General features: G+C 40.1%; 1 protein-coding gene and 1 pseudogene across 4 annotated transcripts in view; one reads left to right on the top strand and one right to left on the bottom strand.

Moving 5' to 3' along the window:
* APC (APC regulator of Wnt signaling pathway) overlaps positions 1–16,654 on the top strand; it is a 175,222-nt gene that overhangs the window by 128,389 nt on the left and 30,179 nt on the right. For 2 of the 4 annotated variants that reach the window (XM_074995225.1, XM_074995227.1), the window contains exons 8-9: positions 10,767–10,871; positions 15,492–15,590. In XM_074995225.1, the coding sequence (XP_074851326.1) occupies positions 10,767–10,871; positions 15,492–15,590 (204 nt within the window). Of the gene's footprint in view, positions 1–10,766; positions 10,872–15,491; positions 15,615–16,654 lie in introns of all 4 variants that reach the window. The other 2 variants (XM_074995224.1, XM_074995226.1) reach the window with 1 other exon arrangement.
* On the bottom strand, positions 16,071–16,118 carry LOC142013964 (U2 spliceosomal RNA; annotated as a pseudogene).

Here is a 16,654-nt window from a genome sequence, read left to right as displayed (position 1 = left end):
AATTCCAAAATCCAGAGGGGTCTGAGACCCATCATGGCCTGAACAAGTTTGTAAAGAAGATCAGGTTTCACACAGTTTCCCTGGGGGTCATTGTTCCGTTGCTGGATCAAGGGGAGTGGTTTGCTGCTCTCAACTTACATGATGTGTACTTTCACATTGCAATTTATCCTCCTCACAGGAGGTTTCTAAGGTTCATAGTGAATGGAGGACATTATCAGTTCACTGTCCTTCCATTGAGCTTGTTGACAGCTCCAAGTGTCTTTACCAAGTGCATGGCAATAGTGGCAGCCTTCCCCTGTAGGCATGTGTCCAGTTGTTCCTGTATCTAGACGACTGGCAGGTCCAAGGGAGCTCGCAGGTCCAAGGGAGCTCACAGACCCAGATGCATCAGCACATTGAGTTCATCTGTCAAACTTTTGACAGCCTTGGTCCATTGATGAACAAGGCAAAGTCAACATTGGTCCCCACACAGAGAATAGAGTTTGTGGGGGCCCTTCTAGATTCAGTGCTCGCAAGGGCCTCCCTCCCAGAGAGTAGGTTTCATGCCATGGCCAGCATGATAAATGACCCAATCAGGTTTCCCACCACAATGACCAGTTGCTATGTGAGGCTCCTCAGACACATGGCGGTGTGTACATTCGTGCTGCAGCACACCAGGCTTTGGCTTCACCCTCACCAGTTGTTGCTTGCTTCAGTGAATCAACCTGTGAGGGGCGACATAGACATGGTAGTGATGTTGCCACAGGAGGTACTGCAGACACTGTGTTGGTGGCTGGATGCTTGAACAGCGTGTGCAAGGGTACCCTTCAGACTTCCTCAACCTTCTCTGTCCCTGGGAACCGATGTGTCAGACTTAGGCTGGGGGGCACATCCGACAGAGCGCCGGACTCAGGGTCTCTGGGGCATGTCACACCTTGAGCTCCACATCAATATGAGGGAGCTCAGGACCATCAGGCTGGCATGCAAGGTATTTTGGGACAATTTAGCGAGACATTGCATGTTGATCAGTATGGTCAACACAACAGCAAAGTATTATATCAGGGGCAGCCAACTTTTTTGCATCAGGGACAACATGCCAATTTTTTCCGTGTTCTGGGGTTGAACACAAAATAGTGTCATTCAAAACAGAAAAATACAGCATAAATTGTTATTATGTAAATAATAAATTATAAACTGATCAGTCATCCGTCACTGAAATGTACTTGGGGGAAAAAACAGTTCTGTTGTATCAAAGAAAGAAAGCGAAGAAGACCTTCTGTGTTGTAAACTCTAAGAAGTTTTAGGAAGGCTGATTAACTACTTGACCCAGAATTTGAAGTGGGTTTTAACAATCTTACCCTGGCAAGTATAATGAAATTTCTTAATAATGAGCGATCAAGGTGTTCGTTTTATTGTGTACCTGAAAAACTGCGGTTTACTTAGTATAATGTCCCCAGTACCAAGCTGGGCAGTAAGCTTTGTAATAACTCAGAGGAAATATGGCTACCTAAGTGATCATCAGAACTGTCCAACATTGCCACCTTGTGACTTATCCCAGGCAAGTATTGATCCCACTCTCACCATGTTCGATTTTTGAGTGCTGACACGACTACAGCCTGAGCAGATGGGGCTGAATTGTAAGCTGCTATAATGTGACTATCACCATGCAGTCGCACTCTAGTTTCTCTTGTCCCACCCAGCCCTCCTGAGAAGGTCACTGCTTAGAACGCACATTTTAACAACCCCATGTGCTAACCAGCAATCCCCTCATTGTGTGGCTGTGTGGAGCTGCCACTGCACTACATCTCCTAGGGCAGTGACCTGGCTATAGCTCAGCTAAGCCCTTCGCATCTGAGACTGATGCCAAGAGTCCTGAGACCCCAAATAAGGCCACAGGCCCAGTCGTTTCAGCCCTAGCATCCTGCCTCTGTTCGGTCTCCCCCACATTGTGCTGCTAGTCTGCTCCCTTGCAATGTAAAGGCAGCTGCTGGTGCGGGGAGATAAATGTCTGCCCTTTGGCCCAGTACTAAACTCTTTTAGCCCCAAACCTCTCCCCAGGTTTAATCCCTCTCAGCTCCAATCCCACGATAAACCCACCTCGGACAATGAGCTCCATGCATGGCAGCTGCTCCTCCTGGCTGCTTGTTCATGGTGGCCACTGCTTCCACCTCCTCTGCCTAGCTGTGCAGCTTCCCCCCAGCTCTCCTTTTCCCTTCCCCCCCACCTTTGCCCTGCCATGCTGAAATACTGGAACTAAATTTAATAGGTTTAATGGACAGATCCCTCCCGCTGCCCTGCCAGCTGTTAAACCAATTAAATTTGGTTCATTATTTCAGCATGGCAAGGCAACGAGCCAGAGAAGAACTTAATGGTGACAGCTTCCAAAGCTGCAAATGGCTCCTTAAAGAGCCACATGTGACTCCGGAGCCACAGATTGCTGACCCCATGCCCCACACTCACTTTGGCCAGGTTAGATAAAATGGCACTGCTGACAGCTTTGCAGTCTGGATGAAAAAGCTATATGGGCTGGATTCTGGCCTGTGGGCTATGTGTTGGCCACCCCTGTATTATGTTAACAGCCAGAGGTGCATACTCTTCTCCCCTATGCCACGAGGCCCTCAGGCTTTGGGAGTTTTGCATTCAACACCAAATTCTCCTACAAGCTCACTACTTACCAGGGGTCCACAGCACCATAGCAGACCAACTCAGCAGGTCCCTCATGAACCACAAGTGGTCCACCCCCCCCAGATGTACTGCTATCAGTTTTCCAAATTTGGGGCTATCGCCAGGTGGACCTGTTCACCATGCACCTCAGTGTGAAGTATCAGACATTTTGATCTTACTGGAACCAGAGTCCGGGATCTTGGGTGAATGCATTCAGCTTTTCTGGGGAGGTCCACTCCTGTGTGCATTCCCTCTGGTTCCCCTTGTTCACAAGGTCCTCCTCAAAGTTCAGCCAGGCCAGGCCTCTGTAATCTTGGTGGCTCCAGGGTGGGCCAGGCAGCCTTGATACTTGGTTCTCATGGAGCTGTTGGTGAGCAGCCCAATAAAACTCCTGTTGACTAAGGACAAGGGATGGCTGCAGCACCCCAACCTCCTGTCCCTTCACCTCACTGCATGGAAGCTTCATGGCTGAGGCCCATGGAACTTTCCTTCTGAGAACCAGTGAGGGAGGTGTTCCTGAACAATAGGAAACCTTCCACAAGGGCCACTTACCTGGCAGAGTGGAAAAGGTTCACCAGCTGGATGTCCCAGAAAGGATTATCCCCCTTCCAGGCCACAATCACACCTATTTTAGACTATCTGTGGCACCTGAGTCAAGAAAGGCAGCCCTTTCCTCCATTAAGGTGCATTTGGCAGCCATTTCTGCTTTTCAGCCTTGCTCAGGCTTTTCATTAGTGTTCTCGAACCTGGTGGTCAAGAGATTCATGAAAGGCCTGCAGAGGGTTACACCACAAGTGTGGGAACCCTTACCCTCGTGGGACCGTTATCTGGTGTTGTCTAAGCTTATGGGGGCCCCCTTTGAGCCCCTTGGTTCCTGTTCCCTCTTGTTAAGTTACAAAACAGCCTTTTTGGTGGATGTTGTGTTGGCCAGAAGGGTGTCTGAACTGAGAGCCCTGACCGTGAACTCACTCTACATGGTGTTCCACAGGGACAAGGTCGGATTGAGACCTCATCCGGCTTTCCTGCCAAAGGCTATCTTCTCTTTCCATGTCAATCAGGATCTTTCTCTGTGTTTTTATCCTACACCTCATGCCACCCTTAGGGAGAAGAGTTTGCATACCTTAGATGTCCGTAGAGCATTAATTTTTTTATATAGATAAGACCAAACCTTTTAGAAAATTGCAGCAGCTTTTTGTTGAGATGGTAGATGAGTTCAAGGGCCATCAGGTTTCCTCCCAGAAGAGCTCACCCTGGATAGGGGCTTGCATTAATGCTACAAGCTGGTGGGGGTGCCCCCTCCTCTGATTAGGGCTCATTTTGCGTGGGCACAGGCATCTTCAGCTGCATTCCTGGCCCAAGTCCCGATTCCAGAGATCTGCAGGGTGGCTACGTGGTCCCCCGTACATACATTTGTGGCCCATGACACAATAATGCACCGTCCTATAGAGGACTCTGCAGTGGGCAGGGTTGTACCGCAGTCATTCCGGGGCTCCCATCTCACCTCCTAATGTCAGCTTAAATTCACCTACATTGGAATGCACATGAGCAATCACTGAAAGACCTGTTTCATCAACTGGTGTTCTTTGAGATGTGGTGTTCGTATCCATTCAAAAACCCTCCCACCTTTCCCCACTGTTGGAGTAGCTGGCAAGAGGGAACTGAGTGTGGGGCAGGGCAGGCAGTGTATATATTTGTTGCCCTATCAGTGCTACTTCATGAGGTGCTGCACCCAACTCGATGGCTACCAGATAGGGGAAAAAGATTTCCAGCAACTGGACATGTGTGTGCGTGCAGACGTAAATTGGAATGGACATGAGCAGTACATCTCAAAGAACACCGGTTATGGAAACAGGTAACTGTCTTTTCTGTGGAGTAGAATGCTGATGCTGGGTATGGCATAGCATAGGATGATTTTACCTGCTCTGTTCGCAGTACACCTTTAAGAGAGGCACCTCAAAATTAGAAGCACTTTTGGCTGGCAGCTTCAAAAGTAAATTTGCATACAGATTTTTTTTTTTTAAAAAGCCATTTTGCTGTAAATGTCTTCCTTATCTATTTTACTTGGTTGTTTTAACTTACTGTACGGGTATAATCACTGCCAACATAATATTAATAATTTGCACTTGGAAAAGTGTATTTTCATTGGATAATATTGATTGCTAAAGATAAAAGGACTTATTTAATGCAGAGAATATTTTCCTTAAGCTTTAAACACTTTTTCTTATGCAGTGTGAGTAATTACAGCTGTCAGGGATTTGACAGGCTAGCATTTTTTTTCTTTGTGCTTCAGCAGCAGCAAAATTCAGCTTCGTTTGTTTTAATCTAGTGATTGGACCCTATTTTTCTGTTCATCCAGTATCCTTTGTTTTATATTTCTATCCTTTTTTATATCTCTGATGAAATTTACTGTAAAACATTTATTATTTTGGTATCTTTGGAATGGTGGTGTACCAGTAGTACTTAACACTCAAAAAATAAAATGGATAAGGGGCATTGTGAACTAACAGTTAATTTATGCGCAGAATAACCATCAGTTGCAGTGTGCGGAGGACTACCTTTGCAAACGGTTAATAACTATTCAAAATTGGAGCTATTGCTAGCGCTCATTCAATTCTGTGAAACAATGTGACAACAAATTAAAAAGTACCTGCCCATTTTATAACTTGACAGAACGGATCACAGTTTCTAGATGCTTGTAAACGTCACAAAATAGCCAGTGACATCTCTGGGCTTGTCTAAATGAACACTTAGTGCATGGCAAGGCGGGGTATTAAGTCTGTTTTGCACCTTCCACCATCTGTTATAAGTCCTGTAGTGAGCTCTGATCTATCTCACTTGGAAATGGGAGTATATCCAAGTACTTTAGGGAACTTCTGGCCTGTGTTGAGCTTTTTGCTGTTAGGTAATGCACAACATAAACTGCAGATTGCCATTCACTAACTGTTTGTTTAGACAAGTACTCTTTTCATTCCTGTTAATTAAAAAAAAAAAAAAAAAAAACTGAATTTTTTTGGCAAGAACAATAAGAAACTATTGTTTTTGTCACTATCAAACTTAAGAAAACTGTCAGCCTGACAAATGGAACATAGTAAAATCAATGTGCCCCTCATCCTTATAATTTTAATCCCTGCTGAATGCAGTCTACATAGTGATGATAAAAGCTCCACCATTGGAACATTGGAAGGAGGGATAGTGTGTGTGTGTGTGTGTGTGTGTGTGTGTGTGTGTTTCTGCCTGTGGAGTGCCCTGTAATCTAATCAAGCATGCACTAATGTACAAGCACAGAGACTCGGCGTGCTGTCTAGCGTAATCTCTTCTACCTACAGCTGTTGATATATGTGAGCACTTCACATCTCTTATTATGAACCAGGATTGTAAACTGCTATCTTAAGGGTCAGCCATCATTCACCCATTTCATAGGTAAGATATCTTGCACAGGGTTATTTTAGGCTGTAATGGAAATAGAACCAGGCTTATAATATAATAGAACCAAAGCCAGAGTGGATAAAAATAACTTTTTTAATTGTAATCTGGTTTTTTAAAAATTTAAGCAGGAGACTCGAACCACTGACCTGTAAAAGTCACAAAGTAAGCACTGGATCACAAAATTCTGCTAGGTTGGTGATATATGATTTCTCTTTCCAAAAGCTGCTGACTTTATTTTGGTCATCTGTGTGTCTGACCATTGTGTTCTTCACTATAGTTTCAACCAGTTTTCCTGGTACTGAAGGTAGGCTTACTAGCTGTAATCAGCAGGAACATCTCTGAATCCTATTTTTTGGTGCACTGGATTAGGTATACTACGTGTTTTGAAAGTTGTGTGTTGCACCTAGGGATTGTGAAACGTGTTGTGGAGGTGCTGATCATTGTGATAGTGAAGATAGTATCTATAGATTTTGCAGGGTCTGGTGTTGCTTTGAGTGGGTGTGTCCTGGTCTGTGGGGATATTGTTTCCAATGATGAACTAGGAGAGTTTGGGATGAGGGGTGGGGGGGCAGTTGGGGGGCATCAGCAGTACAGAGGTTGTTTGACATAAGTGACTGGTGACACAGGTGGGTTTAGCCTGAAGAGGCACGTCCACATGGCTTCTGTACTGCTGGCACTACCCCCCTCGGCTGAAAGCAAAATCTTGCATGGCTATGCTAATTAGCCATGCGAGTTTGCAAATAGTCCGCCATTTGCAATTTCATGAACTGTCATTAGTATAGCACTGCTGGCATCAGCCCTATGCTAACGGGCCATGTAGACATGGCCATAGACTTTAAGGTAAATGGGGTTTTCATTTAGTCAGACCTCCTTGCACGTTTCAGGCTGTGGAACCTCATTCACTTATTCCTGTAACTAATCCCTTAACCTTTGGATGAGTTACTGAAGTCCTCAGATAATGATTTAAAGACTTCAAGTTACACTAATATAAACCTGCAAGTGGCCAGTGCCTTTGGGGTCTCTGCCAATTTGATCTGAGGGAAAATTCCTTGCCAGTTCCAGATATGGAGATCAGTTAAACCCTGAGCATGTGATCAAGACCCAACAGACAGATACCTGGGAAAGAATTCTTTCTAATAATTGAGTCCTCCCTATCTCCAGCACCATCTCAGGCCACTGAGAATTCTTGTCACTGGCAGTTGCTGAGGGGTAAATAGTCAATCCTATCAGACCCTTCTCTCTAAAAGCTTATCAAGCTCAAGGTAGGATTTTTTGAAGCAAGGTAGGATTTTTGTTTCCATTCCTCCCCTTGGAAGGCTGATGCAGCACTTCGTTCTCATGATGGGAAACACTCACTAATTTTGAGCTTAAATCAAGGCAATTTAAATCACCCAAAAAACAAAAAATCATTGATATAAATCAAGTTAACAGAAAAGCTAACACTGTGCTTAGAGTGTGTTCAATTTCGAAGTAAGCCATACTGAACTCCTGGCACTGCAGGCTTTTGAGAAAAGTAGTGTAAAACGGGGTTCCCTTGGAAAAGCTGAGTTATGCTGAAGTAAAATAGGCAATAGACTTATGGCATCACCATTATGGTCTGTTGCCAGGATGTTCCAAAATAAGGGGGGGGGTGTTATGTAATATCAAATAAGAAAATGACATCAGTGACACCTGGCAACCCTAGGTTTCTCTTATTGCAGCTTAATGTACTGTATACTTGAGTGATTGATAGATTGTAAACCTAGTTCACTAATTAAACAAGCGATAAGGTTTAGCTGCCCTCCCCGCCCCCCCCCCCCCCCCCCCCCGACCTCGCCAAGCAACACCCGACACAAGAAACCAGTTGGGAATTTACTTATCAAATCAGACTTATTCTAAAAAGGCACGGAGAGAGTTTTGAAGAATGATGCATTGTAAAGTGAATTGTTTAAGTTACTAACCAGTTGACCCACTCAGCCATAGTCACATCTTCATCCATATCATTTTCTCCCAATAAGCAGTTTTCCTTTTGATGTTCCTTCTCACGAGGCCCTGCGTTTTCTCCTTGCGCTACTTTTATACTTGGTGTGTTCTTTTTCACCCAGGGAACAAGTTTCTTCAAAATAGGGTCTCTTTTACTCCCGGAAGCCATGACTGTTTTTCTGTGGCAAAAGTGCATGGGAATTACAAGAAGTGTTGTGTGTGCTGAATTGTGGCTTTTAGTTTGTCTTTCCAATCCATTCCACGTTTGTTTGGTTTTTTTTCTATGCTGCTTCCATCATTTCTGATATATTGTCTCTGTCTTTAAAACAATGTCTTAACTAACTCCTCTGCAATCTTGGCCAAAATCCTCCACCCCACAACCACAGAACAAAAACAATCCTATCCAGCTTGTTTCTTTCTTTGCATATGTTACTTTTCTGTCTGCTGAGAAACAGAAATTGAAAGCCCAGAACTTCAAGAAGCAAGAGCTAGTAGGAAGGCTGGACAGATCAGAGCCATTAATTCATTTTTGAGAGATTGTATCTATTCTGGCCTAAATGTATTGATGGTGTCCCAGGTATTTATTACTCTCCATTTACAGAGAGCAATCACATTTCCAGTCAGCCTTCTTTTTGTTAGGCTAAAAAAGCCAAGTTTCTTGAGTCTCAGATCATATGGTAGGTTTTCCATTCCTTCAATAAGTCTAGTAGCCCTTCTTTGCATCTATATCGGTTTGTATTCATTTTTCTTAAACATGGGAGTTCAGAATTGCACACAGTATTCCAGATGCGGTCTTAGCAGTGCCTTATATGATGGCACTATCTCTTACATCTCTCTACTGGAAATAATTTGCCTGATGCATCTTAGGACGGCATTAGCCTTTTTCACAGCCACATCACGTTGATGGTTCATAGTCATCCTGTGCTCAACCAACACACACCAGGAAACTTAGGAGCGGTGTCCTTAAGGACCCTTAGGATGGGAGGAGCTTCGGAGTTGTCAGAATAAGAGTTGAGAGTTCCACGGTGAACAGGGACATGTCTACCTAAGGTACCTGGGTGATGGTATAATAAGTAACAGGTGAAAGTATTGCTACCTTACGTATGTCAATTAATGGCAAATGATGCAGTGGCCTCTGCTCTTTTAGACTGTGTGTGTAGTGGCTGCACTCCTTGTAGTTGATAGCAGAGTTTGATGCATCCCAAAATCCAATTAGAGTGTCTTTGTGTGGATATTGGGTGTAACCTTAAGAAAACTAGTCCAGGAACAGAACTTTAGGATTTTTATTAAATGTCTTTGTTCTCCTTATACAATTCACCTTCTGTCTTTAAACTACCAGTGTGTGTATTTCATTCTTTAAAGAATTATTTGTAATCACTTTGTCACATTTAAATAATTATTTTAATTGCTGTTTTCTAGCTGAGCACATTATTCCAGGTGTGAGATCGTCAGTGTTTTATAAGGATTTGTTTGTATAATGCTTAGGTTGAGACTAAAGCATCACATAAATCCTTAGAGGGACTATCAAAGAAACAAAAGACCTGAGATCATAACTGAGTTAGTGTGTGTAGTTCTGACCTGTTTTACCAGAAAGCTGTAGAAGAATTACAATGAGTAGAGAAGAGTATTAGGTTAATGCAAAATATTGAGATGTTTCCAGAAGATCTGCTGGTCTGTGGTAATCTCCTAATTTCAGGAAAATAGTAGGCACTTCAGTAGACTGGAGCTCTAAAACTTATGTGTATTTTAAATTAAGAATTAAAAGAGTTGTTTAGGGTGATATCAGAGTGTATAGTCAAGGTTAGTAGCATGAAAACAAGAAAACTGAAGTTCCATATTGAGAACAGTGCTGTGGAAACAAGCCTGCTTTGGTAGGGAGATGAACGTAGCTCTTTTCTGCTTCTAATCTCCTGTCGGTGTAAAGGAGAGAACATTTCTGTTGGCGTTTTTAAAGGCTTGATAATTTCTAAGTTATTGGTGGGTAATAACAGGTGTTTCATGTAGCTTTCTGATCTTTTAGTCCACTTACTGTATTCAAAGTGCTATATTTACAGTTCTGTTTTGGTATCATTTTATGATCACTCTAAATGGTAACGGCAAAAATCTAGTTTTCATTCGGTTAAAATTTTAGTTTCATAAAGTCTCTTTTCAGTAGGTTTTCTGCATCATACAATGATTACGTTTGGTATGAGCGTATTGTTAAAGCTTTGTTCATATTGAGATGGATACAATTGTATTGCTCACATTAACAATAATGTGGAAAGTTTCCTTTAGTATGGTATACATCTACTGTATGTGTAGTATTCTGTCCACCCAGAAAAAGCTTAAATTTGCTTTGAAATTTAAGTAATGATTTAACTGTATTAACCTTAGCCTCAGTGAATGCATAAACTGTGTGACATTGCAGAGGACACAGTAGTTTGCTCCAGTTCTGTTACATTTCTGATAGTGATGTGAGCACAGCTGGTGGAGGATGGTGTTTCTGTGTCTCACAGCAAATCCTTTGTCTTACAGGGCTATAATCCTCAGAGGACATGCTTCACTTTCATCTTGCAATTTCACTAAGACAGTCAGTCTCAGCTGCTAATTATTGAGGCAAGAGGTTACAAAATATAAAGCACAGTTCATTGGCTTTGTGAAGCTACGACATAGATGCAGTCACAGCTTAGAAATCTTTGACTGATAAAGTGTTTTCCTTTTTCTATATGTAATGGTATAAACTCTTGCATTAACAGAGGGTGCCTCAAAGTAAACATGATGCAGGCTCACATGAAGCAGAGAGGCAGAATGAAGGTCAAGGAGCAACAGAAATCAGCATGGCAACTACTTGTAGTGGTCAGGTAATGTAAATATTTTATTTGTTGATAACATTTTTAAATATAAAGATGTCTTTTCCATAGGTGTGATGTGGGAATTCTGATGTAGCTATTTAATTGTGCTTCAATGGATTTCTTTAGCTATATTAATTCTTAAAAGGCTGACATTTTTTTTTATTTCCATAGGGAATGAAGAAAGCTCTCAAAGCTGTTACAAAGGATATCTTAATGAGATGAAATTTAAATATTCCATAACACAAGACTTTATTTTCTTTTGATTAAAATGGTTAACACAGATACATTAAGCAGGGGTGAGGACATTGCTTGTAGAAATTGTTTTCCTAGTTGTAGCTTTTTGTGTTTGATTTAATGATGGAATTTACTCAGATTCCAGTTCAGAAATGGTCACTGAAACACCACAATTTAAAAAAAAATTGACAAGTTTCTCATTACAAATAAATACAAATACTATTATAATTACAGATAATTCTCACATAAATCCCTGGAACTAAATCTCTCATCAGAAATAATCTTCTGCATGTGTGCTGAAGAATGACATACATGGTTGCTTCAAATTTGCCCATTGCCGTTCCATTAATACTGAAATATATTACTGGGTGAAACATAGGTCTACACTAAATTCTTTAATATCCATCAAGAGTAGGTATAATTTTATTTATTTTAATGTGCTGTAATGGCACTTGTTTTACTGTCTCCAAGTATTGCTTAGGATTTCATTTTAGTCGATCAGATTCTGATAACCTCAGACTATACAATGAAATTCATATGTAAGCTTTTTCTGTTTTTTTTACTTTGTGTTTGTACAATTATTTCAGTCCCCTTTCAAGCACCTCACACACAATAATTTGTGAAAAGGATTTTCTGTGGTATGGCTCAAATATTTCATTATATTAGACATTAAGCATAGTTCCTAATTTTTCTGTGACGATATATTTGAAAGCAGTATGGAACCCAATTCTCTTTGCTTCATCTGAATGCTTGCCTGAGGCACCTACTCTAATCCTGATGACAGCATTATTCTAAAGGAGAAAAAATAGTTCAGTGATGCTTTTCAGCTGAACGCATAATGTGTTTAAATAATTCATGCATTGTGGCCACATGTTTTTTATCGTGTGAGTGGGCAGTTATTTTAGATGAGAGAGATTTTTTGGAGGTGGGAGGAAAAGAGTGCATGTCTTGTAACCAGGAAAAATCATGTGATTGCAGCTTTCTTACTTTGATGTTTGGGGCATAGGATTTGAGCAGTTTTGAGTTAATGTTAAGATACAGGAGAAAAATATGGCTGTGGGATCTGAATTTGTGCCGTTATGAGACATAAGGGGATTATTTACTTTTAGAACAAAGATAGAGAAAGGAGACTTAATGGATTGAGCACTAGCATTTTATTTCTGGGAACCCAAATCAATCCACCTTGTATCCTTGAGCAATGAGGATTAAATAGAGTGCAAATTAAATCAACCTAATTGTTTGGGGTTACCTAATTTTGTGGTAAGATGAGCGATGTGAATTGGAATTTTGCCCACTGAGACAGCATGTTTCAGGACTCAGTTATATTCTCTTTTGTACCTCCTCCTCCTCACATCAGAGTATGCTCTACTGTACAGCTGACAGCAAAATGAACTTTACTAAAAACTTGATTTTGTAAGCTATCCGAAATATTTTAATGTCATTCACTGATTTATTAGTAAATTACATCAAATGCAGGAAAACAATACAAAGGAAGGAAAAATAAAGCACAGATGAGACAAGAATAAAGGCATGAAAGCATGTAAGAGTCAAAAGAAGGAAGGAAAACAAAAAAGGAAAATTGTAGGGTAAGATACTACATAAGAACAGGATTGAAGCAAGGTGGGTGGAAGGAGCATTGGGGAGAGAAGAGAGTCTGCACAGAAGTATGTAAGTTTTATTAACTTTGGTTACCTGCCAGTTTGTCAGATCAATTGTTACAGCAGAGTTTTGGGTGCTCAACATCTCTGAATATCTTTGGTGCATAAATAGGAATTTACGTAATTAATCTTAGTCCCCTGTGTTTGGAAATTTTAGTCTAAGAGTTTATTCAAGAACCTCTTATTATCTATATCCAAATCATCTTTTAAAACCAGTATGTTTAACCCCCTGCTACATTTAAAACATTTTAAATGAGTGTGGTACAGGCAATTAAATGTGACTTGATCTGTTCAAATTATGTTTCTTGTGGGATTTGAATCTGGGATTCCACCTCAATTAGGGTTGGGATATTTTTCAAAATTAAGGCTTCTGCAAATACCTACAAATCTTAAAAATTATAACTGTCAATTCATTCTAATTTCATTTTTAGTTGACCAAAGGATTAAATTACTTAGATGAGCAGTATAATGTTATCATTGTGGTAAAAGGCTATCTCTACACTACAGATCTTACAGCAGCACAGATATAGTATTGCAGTTGTGCCACTGTAAGGTCTCCCATATAGCCACTGTATTTTGATGGGAGAGGGTTCTCCTACGAGCATAATTAAACCACCCAGTCGTAACTACGTTGGTGAGAGGGCATCTCCCAGACATAGCATTGTCCACATCCATTGTCTCTATCACGACACTCAAAAAACAAGGTGCAATATCTTTGATATATCTTTCTGTCTATTAAACAGAGTCTCTATGGATATGCTCACTTGTTCACTGAGAAGGAATGGAGCCACATGAGAACAGAAAAAGCTAAACAGGGTCTCTGATAGTATAATTTTTTTTTTTTTTTAAATTTTGATGTGCCATAAAACATTTAGCTTGGTGATGGGGCTTAGGTTTAAGGTTTTAATCTAATCTAGTTTTAAATACCACTTTTTTAAAGAACTATTGTTGTGTAGCAGATTCAGTGACAATTCCCTTATAAAATTAATATTCACTGCAATTACTGTACAAGTTCCCAACCTTGTGACTTCCAGGCTATCAGGGATCTGAGATTTCTGTGTAGGCAGAGTGTTCAGCCACAAAGGGACAAGTGTCTAATGTTTCTCTCCAGTGACTCTTGTGGTCAGTGTGAGAGTTCCTTTGATGAACTGCAAGAAAAGTATTTTATGTCCTAGGAGCTTTAAAATTAGTAGGTGAGGTTTCTAGAGGCCTACAAAAGAATGGGAGAATTTAATCATATAACTATTGTAAGAACTAAAAGTTTTTATTTTGTCAGACTGAATGGGGAAGCTGCATCAAAGGATGGGACACTCATAAGAAATCTCCTGCCTTCCCTCTATTGTAGGGAGCTACTGTGGGAGAAGCTCATCTAACAGAGGACTGAAGGCCCGGCACCAATTCTGCTAAAACTCTCTGCTGCTGTGGCACTCATTGCGTTCATAAGAACACTCCGTCCAGTTACACAGAGCTACTCTTAAATGACCTAAACACATGTAACCTTCTCTTAAATAAATGAGGGGAGCTATCAGGGATCAGAAGCAAGCGTTGGCATGACCTTTTTAAAAAAGAAAAATGTATAAGTAGAAAGCCAAAAAGGTAAAAGGTGACATAAAAGAAAAAATAGGTCAAAAAGGAGAAAAGAGAAGAATAAAGAAAGGAAAGAGACTGGAGACAAAAAACTAATGGTGACAGCTGTGTCAAGGTATAGCCCAAGGGAGCACCCATCCACAATGTTTTTCTAGAGGATCTTCATAAGCAAAAAGGTTAAAAAGCACTGTGTAACATCATCTTACTCAACAAACCAGATTTGACTCTCCCATAGATTTGCCTTGGACTCAAAGGCCATGCTAGTCTGTGGCTTCACAAATAACAAGCAGTCCTGTAGCACCTTAGAAACTAACAAATTTATTAAGCAATGAGCTTTCCTGGGTAAAACTCACCTCCGCAGATGAATGGAGTAAAAAATAGAATCCAGAGTTAGTAGAGCACGGTGGGAGGGGGTCTATATAAACCCTAGATTCTACTTTTCTAGTCCATTCGTCTGAGGAGGTGGGTTTTACCTGTGAAAGTTCATGACCTAATGAAGTTGTTAGTCTCTCTAAGGTGCTGCAGCACTTCTTGTTGTTTTTTAATAAATTTGTCATCTTTGTGACACCATCTAGCACTGTTCCCTTTTTGACCCACAGACCCTTTCTTTTTCAGTTTTTGCATGCCCAGTTGTATTCTGAAGCGCTTAAGTTTTTCACTTGAGATGTGGTAAAAAGCAGGATGTCCTGGAATTCTGCAGAACATTTCTGGAAACAAAAGTAGATTTGTAATGTCACTGATACAGAATTCCTACTTGTTCTATATAAAATGGCCTAAAAGCAAAGTCTGTTTTGTGGTCTCTTCTTGCTTTTATCTGTTGCAAATTAGCAATTCGGTGTTGTTTATTTCAGCTCTCCTTTCTCCTGATAACAGTATTTATTAAAAAAAACCTCACTCAATAATTACAGTTAATTTTGTAGAAACAGAGAACTGCTTTGAGAGAGGACTAGGAAAAAATTAGTAATAAACCATCTGTTTGACTTTTATTTAAATAACTTCCAAACTGTATTTCAGATACATATTAACTAAACCACAGGGTGACAATTTATAGTTGCAGATGTGATTAAATGGTGAAACTAAGATAGTCAACAGTTGGCCCTTCAGTAAAAGAACTTTTTTGGATGTTAGCTAATTGTTCTTAAAATTATAGGGTTCAACTGCTCGAATGGACCATGAAACAGCCAGTGTTATGAGCTCCAGTAGTACCTATTCCATTCCTCGAAGACTGACAAGTCACCTGGGTACCAAGGTAACCGAAGATTACAAACCACAGGTCGCTAACGCTACATTTTTACTAATACAATAACTTCATTGTTTCTACCAGTACTATAATATTCATTGAATGATCTTTCAACGTGTACTAATTTCATGCAGTTCAGTTTTTTCGAAAGTTTTTCAGGTTTTGAGAAATATTCCTTTAAAATCCTTTGATTTTTTAGAAGAAAATATGAAGTCCCAGTGGTAGAATTATTTATAATAAAATTTCATTGCACACAGTTGTTGGAACACATTAAAATCTTGTATTGTTAGATGATCCAGATGACTGGTGAAAATTAATCTGTTCTAAAGACCATTTTTGGTATTTGCAATGCTCATACAAGACTAAATTCTTGAAATAGATGTAATTTTAGGAAGCTTTTTAAAATATGAATTGCACTATTGATGCTGTTAAATAAACACTGTCACTAACATAGTTCTATTATAAAATATGTAAATGTATAAAAATAAGGTTCTCAGATAGAGAACATATCAGATATTAAACTGATAAGAACAGATAGTTATAGTATGTGAAAGAAACAGTCTCATTTGACTAAGGGGCTGTTAAATTAAATGAAACTGTAAATTTAGCATTTTGATAACATTTCCTAATTTCACTGCTATTTTTAAAATAGAAAGATAGGTTCAAGTGAACCTCATTTTGTGCCAAAAGGAGACTTGCATCAAGTAATTTGTTCGTCGTAGCAGGTGTGTTGGGACACATCAGTTCAGAAACTTTAAGAAGTTCCTTTTTTGTGAACTGTGTTGTACAGATGCCATGTTCTCTATTAAATATTCTTTATTTAAAAGCTCAAAGGTTTATAACACTACTATTAACCACACAATTTGTGTACCAAAGTGTTAGCAAAGATTTATTGATTACATCAAACATTTCATTTCATATTTACAGAGGTTGGTATTAAAACCTTAAGTGCAATCTATACAGTTTTTTTGTTTGTTTTCTTTTGTTTTGTTTAAGAGAGGAGTAGAGGAAGTGGAGAAGGCCTAAATAATTCAATTTTCTTTGTAGTATAGGTAGAAATTGTATATGTATCA

The sequence above is a fragment of the Carettochelys insculpta genome, chromosome 5, assembly GCF_033958435.1.
Source record: "Carettochelys insculpta isolate YL-2023 chromosome 5, ASM3395843v1, whole genome shotgun sequence".
Classification (NCBI taxonomy): domain Eukaryota; kingdom Metazoa; phylum Chordata; order Testudines; family Carettochelyidae; genus Carettochelys; species Carettochelys insculpta.
Note: the sequence above shows the minus strand (reverse complement) of the source record. Positions and strands in the feature narration are given on the sequence as shown.